General features: G+C 31.2%; 2 protein-coding genes across 2 annotated transcripts in view; one reads left to right on the top strand and one right to left on the bottom strand.

Annotated features, from left to right (window-relative positions):
• LOC144855828 (N-acetyltaurine hydrolase-like) overlaps window positions 1–16,506 on the top strand; it is a 64,717-nt gene that overhangs the window by 24,047 nt on the left and 24,164 nt on the right. The window lies entirely within an intron of this gene.
• The window catches only part of LOC144855792 (hepatocyte growth factor receptor-like), a 38,406-nt gene that overhangs the window by 17,908 nt on the left and 3,992 nt on the right, over window positions 1–16,506 (bottom strand). The window contains exons 3-5 of the mRNA XM_078713731.1: window positions 10,870–11,210; window positions 9,517–9,702; window positions 434–604 (exon numbers count right to left, since the gene is read on the bottom strand). Coding sequence (XP_078569857.1) covers window positions 434–604; window positions 9,517–9,702; window positions 10,870–11,210 — 698 coding nt within the window. The remainder of the gene's footprint in view (window positions 1–433; window positions 605–9,516; window positions 9,703–10,869; window positions 11,211–16,506) is intronic.

Raw genomic sequence — 16,506 nt, 5'->3', positions numbered from 1 at the left:
ATCTTGTTCAAGTTAAATTTATAGATTCATTCATCAATGCCTTGTTTGCAATCTATCAAGATGCTTTCTGGTATTCTATATGCCATTTGATATGGAATACTACAACTGTACAATTTGTAAAGCTCTCTTGGGAGCAATTCTATTGCAGTGTGTAAATCTGCACTGCAGATTTCATTTGATATTTCATTTGTAAACTGACAGGTGCCCATTTATACGGCTGGGTAAATTTGCATAAGCATGAAATTCAGGTAGATTTACATACATGAAATTATTACCAACAACTCAATGTTGTTTCTCATTTGTCTTCCATAATCTTACATTCATTTTTAGAATTATGCCTACAGTATGGAAGTAATTTTCCGCAAATGAATGAATATGCTTTTTTCCCCAATATAGACATAGAGAGATGATTCATATCAATATATTAACTTACATTTTGTGGAGTTCCAACATATATACTCTCCATATCTAGACTAAAAGGCATATCTTGAATGATAGGTCCGGGTGGATCCATGGTTTGGTTCCGGTATGGTGTCACTATTCCAGGAGGATTGACTCCACGTGGAGGTGGATTTCGCCCCTCATTTCGTTCTCGTAAGATATACTGTAGAAGGAAAATTGCATAATTTAAGTTTAAACCCAGATAATGTAGTTTAATACTATAATTTGCAAGAATATTACATTTGTCATAACATACAATAGAACCCCTATGGGGGGACATATCAGTACCCAACAATTGTCTCCTTTAAAGTGGAGCTCCACCCAGAAAATTGCTATTTTTCATACATTTCAACTATTCTTTAAAAATATCATCCCTCATACTTCATATTTTTTTGAAATTTTTTTCAATGAGTATGATTTTCTTGAAAATCACGCCTTTTTGCGTTTTGGGGGGATACCTTGTAATTTCCTATTCTTTTACATGCAAAAGGGGGGTATATTTGAATATTCCTAAAAAATTAATTTCTTCACTAAAAGAAAAATGTAAAATGTTTTTATATGTAATTTTTCCAGATCTTTTTATTTCTGGTATTGTTATTGCGTATACATTGCGCAATTTCGCGTAAATAGACACTTTCCCCCGTTGGGTCCAATTGGGTTTTTTACTTTGCTAGGGAGTATGATCACGTGACATTTCTCATGACATTTTTCACACTGCAGCTGGCGATCTGTTATTGTCGCGATGTTATTTTTGACGGGCGAAAAGTATATTAAAACATTCTAGATGTGACCCTATCATGTTTCACAGTGTAATAAGTGATTATGAGATTATTACTAAAATGTCAAATTTAACGAGATTTGAGAAAGATGTGGCTATATATTCAATAAAGCTAGGCCTAGGCCTACTAGAGTCTAGGTATGTAACGATGCTGCTTGGCCTCTAGCTGGCTGCCTGATAGCCTTACAGCAGTGAAGTTTGTTATGGCACCCAATCTCGGCCTACCGTACCCATGGGCCATGATAGGGTGCCTGAATAGTTGCTTTTCAGTCAGACATAAGCTTCCACATCTGTTACTATTCTTTACTATTCTGAGCAATACCAGTCTTGTTTTGTAGAGAATTTTGTGTTTCACAATTCTTAATGTGCGAGAAAACCCAGGAACGATAAATGGGACGAAACGACCAAGCATTTTCGAACCCATGACTACAGTCCTATCTAGACATGAATTCAAGCCTAGCTAGCTAGGCTGAGCAGACGATTTAGCTAGGCCTAGCTTAAAATTAATAAGCAATTTGATTAAGATTATTATGCTGTTGTTGTGCATTGCAAATCATGATGTTACATGTAAATTATGCTGACATTTTTATCGGAAATATTACTTGGGCCTAAACAAATCGTATTAATTGTGTGTATAAACAGGGAGTTGTAAAAATGATTTTATAACTCCCTGGTATAAAATTGATTCGCCATTTTCCAACACATAATTTACCAAAGGGGAGACATTTCACCAACGCGTTCACCGGCGACTAAAACGCGTCAGTCGCTAAGTGTAACGCGTTTTGCGACGTATTGTAAACTAATAACCCCTAAGTTACTGAAAAAGTGTAATGTAGTAAAAAACACTATTTTCTGACCGATTTTTTAGAAATTAGTTTTTGGAAAATATTGCCATATCTTTCCTGTTTTTTGTATGTAATCACTTTCAATTAAACATACTTAAACATAATATAAGCTGAGAAAGTCTGAGTGTAGCTCCACTTTAATCACGCCCTTTCGTCTCATGGGAAAGTGTCCCCTTTAGTACATTGGGTTTTGCTAGAATAGAGGTGGCCCTTTAATGCAGGGGTGTCGCTTGAATAGAGGTGGCCCTTAAATGCAGTGTTGAATATACAGGTGTCCCCTTTAATACAGGAGTGTTGTTAAAATAGAGGTGTACACTTGTAATACAGGGATGTTGCTTGAATACAGGGGTGTTGCTTGAATACAGGGGTGTTGCTTGAATACAGGGGTGTTGCTTGAATACAGGTGTCTCAAAGGATGGTGTCTACTGTATATAATCTTGTAGTAATATTAACATGTTTTTTGTTTTATTTTACAAAGTAGTACAAATTACATTGGTATGATCATTCTAATACAGTACTTTTGACTCATTAACTCATCACGTTCAGACAAACACATAGAGAATTTGAGCTAATAATTATATGATCAGACTCTGTGAAATGAAAAGGCAAAATATAATAAATGCCTTTAATTTTAGACTAAACTTTGCCAATGTTGTAGTAACACCTTGACAGCACACATACAGGTTCAATAGTTGAATGAAGAATGTTACAAATTATTAACGAAAATCCAATGTTGTACGGTTGTGTGCATGATGCAAATAAGCTTGTCAACGGCAGGCTAGTACGTCGGTTTGTAATTAGTTAGATCAATACAAACTACAAAACTGACATCTCGTTTACTACAGCACTAGCTTTCTTAATTTACACACGTGAAACTTAACTCGATTATAGCCCTCTTAATAATTTACATTTTACTTAGCACGCTGCGTAACAAGGTTAGTACGCCAAAGGCGTATTATCAATGGAGTAAACAGAAAAGGTATTTGTCTACGAATTCATTAATGTAATTTAAAGTCAATTTATCAAACAGAAATGTATCGGCAAAAAAATAGAAAATGTGTAATTAATTAATGCTGATGACCATCTGATGATGATTACAGTTAGTGTTGGTCTCCAATAAAATACACAGTATGAGGTGTCCCTTTAGGGTTCTACACTATATATTAAAGATGTATTGTCCACAAAAAACATGTAAAATGATTAAATCAGACTTTGTTATTTGTAGTTTTAATAAACTTCCGTTGGTAAGACATAATGTAAACTATTTTAATTTAATTTTAATTGTTGCATGTTTATGTCTATTGCCTTATATTTCCCTAATGGCTGGATTGACCACCCTCGTAAAATATTGTTGAAATAAATAAATAAAATAAACAGCATCGTTGTCAAAATCAAAGTACATTGATTCCTGACGGAGAAACTTAAGGATCAATCGAGGAAACTGATTCAAATCAGGAAGTTTCAAGGATTGGCTATTCTTCAATTATTAGTTTAGATTGTTTAACTAGAAACTGAACAATACGATAAACTTTATAAAACCGAAAGTTTAACTTAAAACACATTTCGCAAATCTATTGTTATTACATGTTTAAAGTTAGCTTTTACAGTACTTTTGTTTTGTGTAGAGTTGTCGGTAGATGTGGTGGTTGGGGTAGTGGTGTAGTTGAACAACTTAAGTGGCGGACCCAGGATTCTAGTATCTTTTGCGTTGTAATTTTTAAAATTTAGGGAATCCACCCATTAAACGAAATATATATTGTAGAGAACAGCTAGTGTTTGATATTTGTATCCTGATAAATGCTTTGATTGATCAGTCAACTCTCTGTGTTAACTGCTTCTACCTTTATATAACTCAGAGATATATTGAAGTGTACCACACAGAACAATCTAAATCTCTGTCTACACTATCAAACTAGTTTGACATAATAAAAGTGTGATGTACCCCAAATATCGTAGTGATGTTCCCAAATATGGTAGTGATATGGGCACATCACATTTTGTTGTCATATAAACTTTGATAGTGTAGACAGAGCTTTACACAGTGTATGTAACTTTGACAGACTTCGACTTAAATCTGATAGAAAAAAGAGTGTATAAATATAGCTTATGAAATATGTCAAAACAAGTTTATTTTAAGCTTTAGCTTTACACCTTTACACATAACAATGGTCAAAATGTAGACAGTGTAATAAACAATAACAACAGCCCGTTATTTTAACCTTTGACATATATCAATTTTTCATAATCAATGACCGTAATTATTAAAGGTGATTTCTGCAAACAAGCATAAATGTAATTAGTTGCTAGACATCACAGCTAATTTACTGGCAACATATTTAAACACATGGTGTAGTGTTTTCGCATTATATATAATGCACAATTCTCAAAAGTTGTACCCCAGTGTCTTTACACAGACAAGCGGTATGGTAATAAAAATATAGAATCGATGTTATTCCTTATGACCATTTACACACAACTTGGAGCGGACGGCCGGTTTCCGCTCAGGATAGATACAGATACTACGTGGGACAACACAGTTTTCTGCTTGTCTGTGTAAATTGGCCTTTAGTCTTCATACTGTGCGTACACATAATGTACTGTTACTATATATAGCCTTTCTATTTCAAGTTATGCCTCATTACAGTAAATAAATAAAATAAATAATAATAAATTCTCTTATTATGTCTTGAAATGTTAAACTTTAAATTACCCTTAAATAAAAGGTTCCTTCGAATAAAAGATGCCTTCAAATTAATTATTCTCAAATTAATTAAAATCAGACATAAGAAATACTTTAAATTTGATTGATTTATTGTTTAATGTATAGTATGTTCACATTAAAATAGTGAAAGTTAAAAGCAGGCGTAAAGAATGTTATATGAGCATACTTTCACATTGTCGTTGCATACTAAATACGCATGTAAACATTGTGAGTGTCAAGTATGCGTTGAAAGGGTATTGCACGATAATTATTTATTGCGTATCGTACTCGAATTGAACAATCAATTTAGCATGATGCCTCTTAAAGTAGTTCACATAATGATAGTTTATACTAACGTCTGATTGACATCAATCAATGAAAAATTAGAATAATAATTAGTTTCTAAATCAACCTAGAATAATAACCACAATAATTTGAAATAAGTAACATCATAGTTTCACTCCCGCTCATCTTTCCCCACATTCCCAACCTTATCCAATCATAAATAGCAGAAAAATAAAAGTAAACCTTGCAGTCTTCGTGCCTACAGTAGCTTACCTGGATAAACCGACAATTGCCCATGCACTCTAGTGGGAGAGCTTAGATGCTCCTACATGAGGCGTGGTTGTGATTTAGTCTATTATGGTGCAGGGGTGTTCTAGGAACTTTTAACTAAAGTGTCCCCTTAATAGAGGTGCCCCCACAATAGGGGATCTATTATAGACCTAGGCCTCCTATTTTTTAATAGTTTTCCATAGTAATTGCTTGATATTTGTTCTTCTGTATTTTTTTCTTTTTTTGTTGTCAAACTAGTTTGATAGTGTAGACAGAGCTTAACTCTAAATTGGATTTAATTTCAACAAACTGCTGTATAGTAAAATATAGTATAGTTTTATACCTTTTATCTTTTTATTATATAGGTTTTCTTTTTAAAATATTTTCAAGACAACTTATCTTCTACTTTGCTATTCGTTATTTTTATATTTTTATGGAGACTAGTATTACCATAATAAATCAATGTCTGACTAATGAAAGGAATCCTATACTTGAACATAACCTAAATAATTGCTGTGATTACATGCACTGTAATAAAGAATATAGCATATGTGATTGCATGTATACAGCAATATGAAATAGAGTGATCATATATTGGAATTTATACTGTAACTATAGTAAATGATATGACGGTAAAGGACAGCATAGTTGATTGATGTTGAAAATATGATTATGATGAAAACGATGATTAAATGCGATTGTACGTCTTCAGTTATATAAAAATTGAGTGATCATTTTATTGAATATTAAGTTGTAATAATGTTGATATAAAGTTTAAGGACCGCATAAGTGATGAATAATAAAAATGCGTATTTGTTATTTTTATTTTATTCAATTTAGATAAATAAGACATTGAAAAATTGCGTGGTAGTAGAAAAAGAGTACTGTCATCAGACGTAAATTACTCCAACACAAATTAACACTAAAACAATATAGAACACCTGATATACAACAGTAGAACCATTCCTTTGGGACATCCCTTCAGATTATACACCCCTATTCTTCTATAACACAACTAACAGAACTTTTAAAAATGTGTTAAACAAATTTGTAAAAAAAAAGGTGTAAAAATATGACATGGTAGGCCTATAAAATTTGTTTGACAATGCAAGAATTTTGATAAAATCTGTTCCATTGTCTCAGTAATTATTGACAAAACAACTCAACTAATTATAATATATCATATTTTAAGACACAGCGACAGTACATCTGTAATGATATGTATGTTGTAAGCACAACTAGAAATTGGCCAGTAAATTGCATTTGTTTCTGATATGCACTCATTCAATTATTTTGTTCAATAAAAACTCGCAGCAAACATAATTTGGTTTAAAAAATGCAATTTAGTTTTGTAAAAAAATGAAATTTGACACTGAAAATGAGTATTTATTTTAAATTATACTTTACATTAATAGTTCTTAGAACATTTTACATCTGATCTTTAAAAAAAATAAATTTCAGAACGGAAGTGAATTTTATTTAAAATTAATAATATCCATCAAAATACCAACAGAAAAATGTTGCTAATTTTTATTTTTTAGCTAAAATGACAAATCAGAAATATTACTTTATCACAAATGCCCCTTTTTGGAAAATTTATAACCTCGTTATTAATTCTTTTTAAAATTTAAATTACCAATCTACAGTAGATTAAAGCTTGGTTCCCACTTCGACACAACGCAAGGACGTAAGCACGAGTTGACCAATGGTAATCGACAGTTTGAATAATCCATTGCTTGCGTTGCATCCTAGTGGGAACCACACTTTGAGAGGTTTTTATGGCCAAAAAGAAGTTGACATTTCCATTGCAATATTTTCAAATATCCTTCCTTTTTTAGTAAAGTTTTCCACATTATCCCTCTCTTCTATTTCTTTTCTCCCAACCTACCGACTGTAGCAAAACCAAGAAAAAATAACACTGTTTTGACCATATAGAATATATTTTCAAAGCTAGAATTTGCTATACTGAAAATCAAAATTGTTTCAAGCAATAAGTATATGGAATGTACTTCACTTAAGCCAACTGAAGAATTTAATCAAAATATTTCACAAAAGATAACATGTGTATGATGTTTTAATTAACTAATCAATATTTCACATGAAATTCATGGTAGATGTTACCTGCAATATAAATAGGATATTAAGAAGAATCAATGACAGGAGGATACTAGTAGCCTGCAGCATATTGACTTTGCATGTAATAACACATGGGTTACTAAGGTAGGCTTATTCAGGGTTTACTCACTGTAAACTCATTTTAGAGCTCAAAATAGACGAAGGTACATTGATATGCTATACAGTACTTTTCACTTATGCTATACTGTGTAATCAGCTAAAAAAAATTCATGCTACTGATCTCTGAAACTCATCTTTAATTTGCTTTTTATTTTATTTCAAAACCCAAATCAACAGCAAAATTAATTTAGCCAATAACTGGAGAGTTAACATAATTTGCTAATAGTTTTAGATCTTTTTAGTAAAATAAAATTTTAAACATTACAACATAAAAGATAGAACAGGTACTGACATAGCTTCAGCACCTCATTTTACTATTGTTTAAGCCCTAGATAGTTGTCATTTTTTGACAAAATAATTTAATTTATCGAAAAAGATAGACTTGTTCTGTTTAAATTTGTTGTAGAATTAATTAATTTACTAAAATTTACTTTACTGTAAATTGAAAAGTGGGAATTGCTCAATGTAATAAATTTTGCATATTAATTTTTGTTTTTTTAAAACGTTTGGAAAACTTTTTTTCTTGTTTCACTATTTGTTGTACCTGTGGGAATAAGTAATACCTAGTTTTGGAATGAATATGAATACTTTTATTGTCATTGCGAGTTCAAGGATTCTTACAGTTAGTTATTTTTAATATTTGAAGATAACACTGTGAGTATATTGTTAGTGAAAAAGTCTGTATTATAATACAATTAAGTTCACTTATTGTTACTGGTCTTTTTAACTTCAAATTTGCTTTACTGAATGACAGACAACCCGGTTTTATTGGACATTCCCAAACAGAAAAAAAATAGACCTATCACATTTTTAAGGAGTTTTATATAGTAAAATAAATGTGGTATCCTAATATATTTAGGCCACCAATAATAAAGTTATAAGCATCTTATTAAATAGGCCTATCACAATCAGCACCTGTTTCGTCCAGGCTAATGTAGGTAGATAAGTTTACAGTCCATGTGATAGCTTAAAATTAAAATCACGTAATTTTATACTAAAGATATTAATTTGCTGTTTAGTATGCAGACTAAATGCTCAGCACATAATGGAGACGGTGCTATAATATGTTACCAATAGAAAGCTTTGATTTGCTATAAACATATGTTGTTGTTTTTCAATAATATTTTTCTTTTGATCTTTAATATGACGCAAAACATAACAATGTGAGTTAATACTACGATTTCTATTCAATATGGAAATCCCTTTGTGTTTTCATAAGATGAATGGCCTTATGTAAGCCTACCTATCTCAGATTGCTGATATTGTGAAACGGCCGTATATCAATGTCAGTGTCACATACAATCAAAATTGTAACTCTCGTTACGAGATACATAGTATTACGATCTGGACTCTTATCTATGAAGTATTACATCTTTTGAATTTCATTTTCAATACAATTTAGTATTGTTTTCAGAATAATTGTCATTTTTCAAAGCAATTAATCATGAATGTACACATGACAGATCGAAAAAGAAACGCAGAATACTTCAGCTAAACATTAAATCAAAAAGATAAATATAATAGAAGATTTTGTTTTTCTTTTAGAAATAACAATATATATTCATAGCTGATTCAATATATTATTATATTCGAGATAAAAGTTTATCTTATGGAATGTACTTCTACATCTAAGATTTAATAACAAATATCTGCTTAGCTTATATGAAAACTGACTTAAGCAAAATCATTGACAAAGTCAAGATGATTTTTTGATTACATTGACATGTTAGATTTTTAAAAACCAAAGATTTATCAAAATTTCTTAGCAAAAAAATCATATAAACTTTGTCTTAAATCATTAATTTTGCGTCAGATTTATTAATAATTCTAAGCAAAATTTACTTAATTTTGGTGTTTTAAAAATTTCATTATTTGTCAACGTAAACTAAATATGAAATAAAAAAATAGTATATTTCGTGCCTAGCTTAACCGGATGTTAGCTTTGTAATTTCTCAACTTACATGTAATAATTGGCCATTTTTGGTACCCATAACAGCTATTGTTCGACGATCATAAGTCATTGCATTGATTGAAGATAGGGACACTCCTCTGCCCCCTCCTTGAAGTAGGTCAATCTCATTATATGAGCTTCCTATCTGGATTGGACTATTCAAGGAGTCTCCACAAAATTGATTATTAATTGTAGCCTGTAAATTATAAAATAATAAACGATTATATTAAACTTATTTGAAAATATTATATGTACCCATCTCAAATGTTTTACTGTATATATGCAAATGACAATAAAAGGAAATGATGATTTCCACTAATGAATAAATGAATGTATATTTAGACCTTCCAAATATCATTTTTGGTAATTTTTGAACACACCATTTTGGCCGCCATAATGGATCCAAGTTGACAGATAATTTTCAAATGTAAATTTGTATAACTAACAAATGCACACAGCCTTTATAAATATTGATGGATATTTTTTCATGTGATTTTTAGTATAATTATCTTTTACAAATTAGAAAGTTTTTAAACAATTTTTAAAATACTGCAAACTCAATCTTTTTATAAAGTGCAGATATAATACAGAATATTAAAATTATAACCATTTCCACAACTTGTTCGCAATTTAGAATTCATGCTAATCATTATAATAATATACCTATTGCAGAAATGCTAAGTGCTTTACATAACTACTTATGGTTCGAAGACATATCCCTGTGGAATATTCCAGCTTTAGGAACATCCCCTAAAACTGAAATTAGAAATTGGTTGCTGTCTATATTCTTAATAAGTGCTGCAAGGCTTTAGAAGCGTGTCTTTGTATAGAATTTGCTATTAGATTGTCAAAAACTACAGTACAAACACTTTTGTGCATGCTCACAAGCTACATCGAAGTAGTGATAGCTTCTGTAACATTAAACAATGACAATTTCTGAATTTTTGCATATACTTTATTGTGGGTTCTGCTCATTTTGTTAATACATTCATTTCATTTTTACGCTGCGCTACAAAACTATGCGTCTATCGAATAAAAGAGTATAGAGTAAATCTGCACATGCTCAGAAACATATTGAGCGTGTGCAGAATGAATGCTCAATAGCATCATGTGGTGCATCGTGAAAAACAAAAGGTAGATAATTTGAGGCTAAAGCCCTGTCTACACTATCAAACTTTATGTGACAAAAAAATGTGGTATGCCCATATATGAACATGATGATGTCATCACTACCATATTTGAACATATCACTACCATATTTTGGCACATCACACTAGTTTGGTAGTGTAGACAGAGCTTTAAACAATATAGCCTACCATTCATTAACCTATTCTTAAAAAATTTATTACTAAATTTCTCTTACCATTGAACTCATACACACAGCATCCTGGGAAAGAAATCGTAATCCTTGCGTGTCTGTGCCATCGTAACATTTTTGTATTCCCTTTCTAAACTTTGTCGCAATCATTTTCATAGTAAAAGCGCAGACGGCCGTGTTGTTTGATGGGACATCAGTGGATCTATTTACGGAATCGGCGAACACGCCGAGAATAACATTTAAGTCTAAATCGTTGTCGTCGAGTCCTAAGTAGCCAGTTAAGTCCTCACCCACTGGTCCAAAATATGCAGCTTGTAAAATGTTGTAGTTGCGAGTTTTATTTTCGTTTTCACACTTCAATGGCATTTCGGTGTAAGAATAGTATCCTGGAAAAAAAAGGGTTTTAATTAGATAAAGTTAAAAGACTTAATACTGTATATGGCCTGTTTATAATCACATGATAATAATAATAATCCCACCCCTTAATTTATGATGATGGTAGTATGTTACATGATCATGTGAGGGCGTAGTTGACTGATTTGTCCATTATTTTTTAGGGGTTTTTACACACAAGATGCTGTATTACGGAATACTATGATACTTTATGAGACTTTATAAAGTTGATTTTTTTTTTTTTTTTTTTTTTTCGTTTGAATAATGGTGAGAAAACAATAAAAGATGAAATATGATATAACCGGAATATCATGTCGGCATTGTCACAATAGATGTTAGTAGGCCTACTTTGGAAAAAGCGTGCATCATTCATGTTTCATTGGTTCCTGTTCCTTCATTCTTATATTTCCTTTATTTAAACCTAAAGACATTTAAGCGACATTCTATTATTTTACACTACTCTTTAACTAGACATGTTGATGTCATTTGTATGACTATATCCTTTATAATGCTCTGTCTACACTATCAAAAAAATGACAAACAAATAATGTGATGTGCCCATATATGGACATGATGATGTCATATCACTACCGTATTTAAGCATATCACTACCATTTGGGCACATCACACTAGTTTGATAGTGTAGACAGAGCTTAATACATGTTTCAATTTATGAGAAAAGGACATTCAAACCATTCCTGGAGGGATAACAAAATGGTTCCTGTTGTTGATGAATTATAAATAGGGTCCTTGTAGAGTAGGCAATGCTTATTCCATTTCCATGTATAGTAGCCACAGTTGTTGGCCACAGATTTCAATTCGAGGAACTGATATTGTCAAGTGGCTTTCCAAATAATATGTGTAAAAGTTACAATAAGAAATATTTGTTAATCTATTCTCAATATTTTAACATGATGATCCAATCAATCCAAGAATTTCTCAGGACCAATAGATAAGAAATAAAAATATAAATAATAAACTACTTAAACTAAGGAGTTTACTTCTAGCTTTATTAACCAATAATATATTAAACCTGCAACAAATGAATTCTATAATATTCAGTTTTAATTACTATAGTTTTAATTGTTGTCGACCTTAATGATATTTTAACCTGCTTTCTTACAATGGTTTTATACATGTATGTACTGCGCATATAAGCAATCATTGATTGGATATATGCCACATTATAAATGCTTTTAATTATTATTATTTTAATATGAAATTTTGTTTGGATATCTCTTTGATATGTGAATTTTATGTACTACAGTACACAGTTTGAAAGTCTTTAGATACAGATTTCTCATCAATGGCTAATGCTTTGCAGTATCTATCTGTTTTTTAAGTACACAGACTTAGCACAGGAATTATGAATGATAATGGGCTTAGTCGACTGTATTGATAAACTGGGCATCAAGCTGAATACACAACGTATTAAGTGCTTGAATTTATGATCTCAGTTTGGCTTATAATACCACGGAGCTATTAAATAAGTTTAGTGAATGGTTTTCATTCTTGCCTACCATTTTATAGCTTCAACTAGGATAAGTTGAGTCACTCCAGTTCTGATAGGACCGAGTGCTAACTGTACATTAAGCGTGGTTCCTACTAGAGACGCAACGCAGGAGAGTTGACCAATCAAAAGCGAAGCTTGAATAACCCATCGCTTGTGAATGGTCAAATTTTGCGTTGCGTCGTAGTGGGAACCAAGCATTAGTTTGAACCCTTATCTAGCAACAAGAGGCATACCTCGATTTAGGTGCTGGAATGGACTTCCCTTTTCTCCCTTTTCTTTCAATTTCACAACGTTTCAAGACGTGTTAGATTTTGTTTGTTTTTCTTACGCTTTATATAATTCATAACCATTAACCATTGTTTTATTTGTGTGTCTGTTACATTTGTTGATCGATAAACTCGTTTACTTTAATTACCCACACATCATTGTGACTTTTATACTATTTGTCTTTCTGCATTATTATCAGGTTCTAGCCACAAGCCAAAGTAGATGCAAATTGTCTCAATTCTAAGTTATCAACAATTAGTGTCATCCTGTCTGCCAAACCAGTATCACTAATAGGTTGTATAATGATTGTACTATGCATATCTATTACTAGTATGCTCTCAGTGTCCTTTCAACTAATAAACAAATTCATTGATTTCTTTTATTTTAAATTCAAAAGTTTGACAAAAATGGTGTGATGTGCCCAAATATGGTAGTGATATACCCAAATATGGTAGTGAGACAGATCTTTATGGATCATGTCAACATTATTCTACTACAGTTATTATTGCAGTAAATACATTTTGTTTACCATTTAAACCTGTTTAAATTAAGGCTTTTTTGTGTAATCATACACAACTTTTTATTATAGTGATGCCTTCTACCTGTACATTGAAACAAACTAAAATTGTATGTAGTTACTGTAGTAATCTCCACCCTCCTTTCCACCCTATTTAAAAATCCTACTGATGAAAGTTATTATTAATGATGGTTGATCTAGTATTGTTAAAGATGATTTTAAAATGGTTATGAGAAAACAATGATCAAAATTACAGGTGCCGATTTCGCTCCTCTAATGATCCCACCCGACTTTTCGTTCCATGATCTAATCAGAAAGCTGGTTGACAATGCTTTTTCTGTCGCCGCTCCGCAGATCTGGAACGCGCTTCCTGTCGATCTGAGAGGAGCAAATTCGGCACCTCTATTTAAATGTCAACTTAAAACTTTTCTTTTTAATTAATTACTAAGTATTGTTAGACGCTCTGTTCTTTGTAGGGCGCCATATAAAAACCTGTATAGAATAGAAAATGTAAATACTGATGAGTATGTGGTACCATGCTAATTAAAGATTGAATACAGGTACTGTAAACCAAATACCGTATATTCTCAATTTCCCCTTAATTTAATAAAACAAACAAAGCAACACACAATTCAAATCCTGAATCATGTTTGTGACAGAATAAACAAATCTGATATTGAAAGATACAGCAATTTGATAGTGTGCAATCATCTGATACAAATTAATACACAAATATTGATTGTAATTTAATTTTATTAGTGGAGAAGCCAGATATTATGTATAGTTCAGATGTGAAATGACCTTTACTTACTGTACATACTATAGCATACCCATAAATAGTTTAATTAAGGTATTATTTATATGAATGGATTGTCCCCCAAAACATAAAAAATAAAGATGAATAAAATAGAAAATAAAATTTGAATTGGCTATTTTCTAGTTTTAATAGTTAATAGTTACTCCCTTCTCCACCGGAAAAAAGTTAACTAAAATAGTTATTTTTGTATTATTCAACAAATAATGGAATTTTAAATAATCTTTTATATAGGGCACAATATACAGTATCATGATGTCACATTTTAGTATTATCAGTTTTTGCTTCTGTTATTGTACATAAAGTTTTTAATTGCAGGCCTACAGTATATTAATTTTAAATAATATTTTGTATATTTCATGATGTTCTTGGTAAATTTCCGTATAAAATTGGTTTATGCTAGCAGGTTCACTCCTTTTATAATTATGGTTATATAAATAAATAAATCCACAATACATTTAGCATTTTTGCAGCTCCTGGAAAGTTGTTCATTTCTATTGATATCTTCAAACTGCTTCTCAAACCTCACTACATTTTTCTTTTTAATGCTTATTCTTTACTTGTAAAGCACACGAGGCTGTAGGCTTTAATGTGTTCAATCAATTGCAAATGAATGCCAAGTGCAATATTCAGTAGATTATGCATGCTTAAAATAGTTTGAAATACATCAATTGTAGGTCACCTAAATGTTGGTGTTCAGGAAAGTGGGGAGGTCGTGGTCGGGGGAGGTCTGAGGTGAGAATCCAGACTTCTTTTGTAGTTTAAAAATATTTTATCGACCAGAATGTCCATTGGAAAAATACCCACATATTTAAATTACTATCTTAATGCTTCAGTGAAGATTCAGAAAATAATTGTAAACAAAAACTCGCAATCCAACCAAAATAAATACTGGCTGGCCTTGAATGCGTTGAATAGAAACAGCACAGTGCGTAGAAACAATGAAACTTGAAACTTTGTGTTGATGACAAATAAAAACAGTCCGCAATGAAAGCATACATTGAATGCAGTTCAGTTTAAATATTTGTAGACTCGTGTACATGTACAATATTTTAGGTTTATGTGAAAGTGTGTAGAAAACAATGTTTCAAAATTAGTAGCTCCTATAAAATATTATCATTTTTTCTAATTTTATATATCCATATTTTCTACAAATATATTAATTGGTTTTTTTAGGATTAAAAACTGTAGAAACTTATAATATGAAATTATACATTACAGTAGAAGGTGGGATTATACTCAGATTTCACTTGCAGTTGAATTTGGCCTAAATTAAGTGGTGGGATTATATTTGGTCATATTAAAGGTATTATAATATCAAACTATTGCTTCAATGGTATTTCAAATGCAAATATCCCGCGTGATATCTCGCGTGATATTTCGCGTGATATCTCGCGTGATGTATGTGAATAGCTCTCTTTATAGCTACAATATACCAATGGATTGGTAAACACAATTGCCTTTAAAGGTTAAAAAAACAAGATTTCAATTTATCAATAGCCCCCTAAATCCCCTCCTGACGTGATCATATAGACAAGAAAATACTTTTTTTTTAACAGTGGGACTGATATTTGCAGCACAAGGTTAAATTAAAAACTTGTCATGGTCATGGACTACTACTACCTGTATACCATGGCACAATTTTGTTTCTTTTTCAATACAAATTATGATTTTTAAATTAATAAAACTGATTACTACGCTATAATTCAATGTACACTACCTATTTGAAGAGTTTTTGCAAATTGAGACAAATAATTAATATTTGTTATTACAGTATATAAAAAGTTTGTACCTCGTTTTATTTAAAAATATCATTCATTCGTTTCTGTGAACCTATTCTATTTGTACCTGTTTTATTTAATTATATTCTTTTATAGAATAAATACTGGGAAACTGATGAGAACCTCTCCTCTTTTCATATAAAATATCCAAAGAGGAACATTGAATCTGTAATAAAACAACTGACATGATCCATTTCGTATTAAATTTCCATTTCTTTAATTAACCTATGAAATTTAAGATACATATACAACATGACTTACAGTAGTAAATATAACACTGAAAGAATACACACAATATCAAATGGTTCATTTCTGCTGTGAGGGTGATATCTATATATCATTTTATTGGAACCAATGTCAAATATTGTGTTTTGCTGTCAAACTGGATGTCTGTATG

This window comes from Antedon bifida, chromosome 11, assembly GCF_963402885.1.
Source record: "Antedon bifida chromosome 11, ecAntBifi1.1, whole genome shotgun sequence".
Classification (NCBI taxonomy): Eukaryota; Metazoa; Echinodermata; class Crinoidea; order Comatulida; family Antedonidae; genus Antedon; species Antedon bifida.
This window is presented reverse-complemented; position numbering and strand designations above follow the sequence as displayed.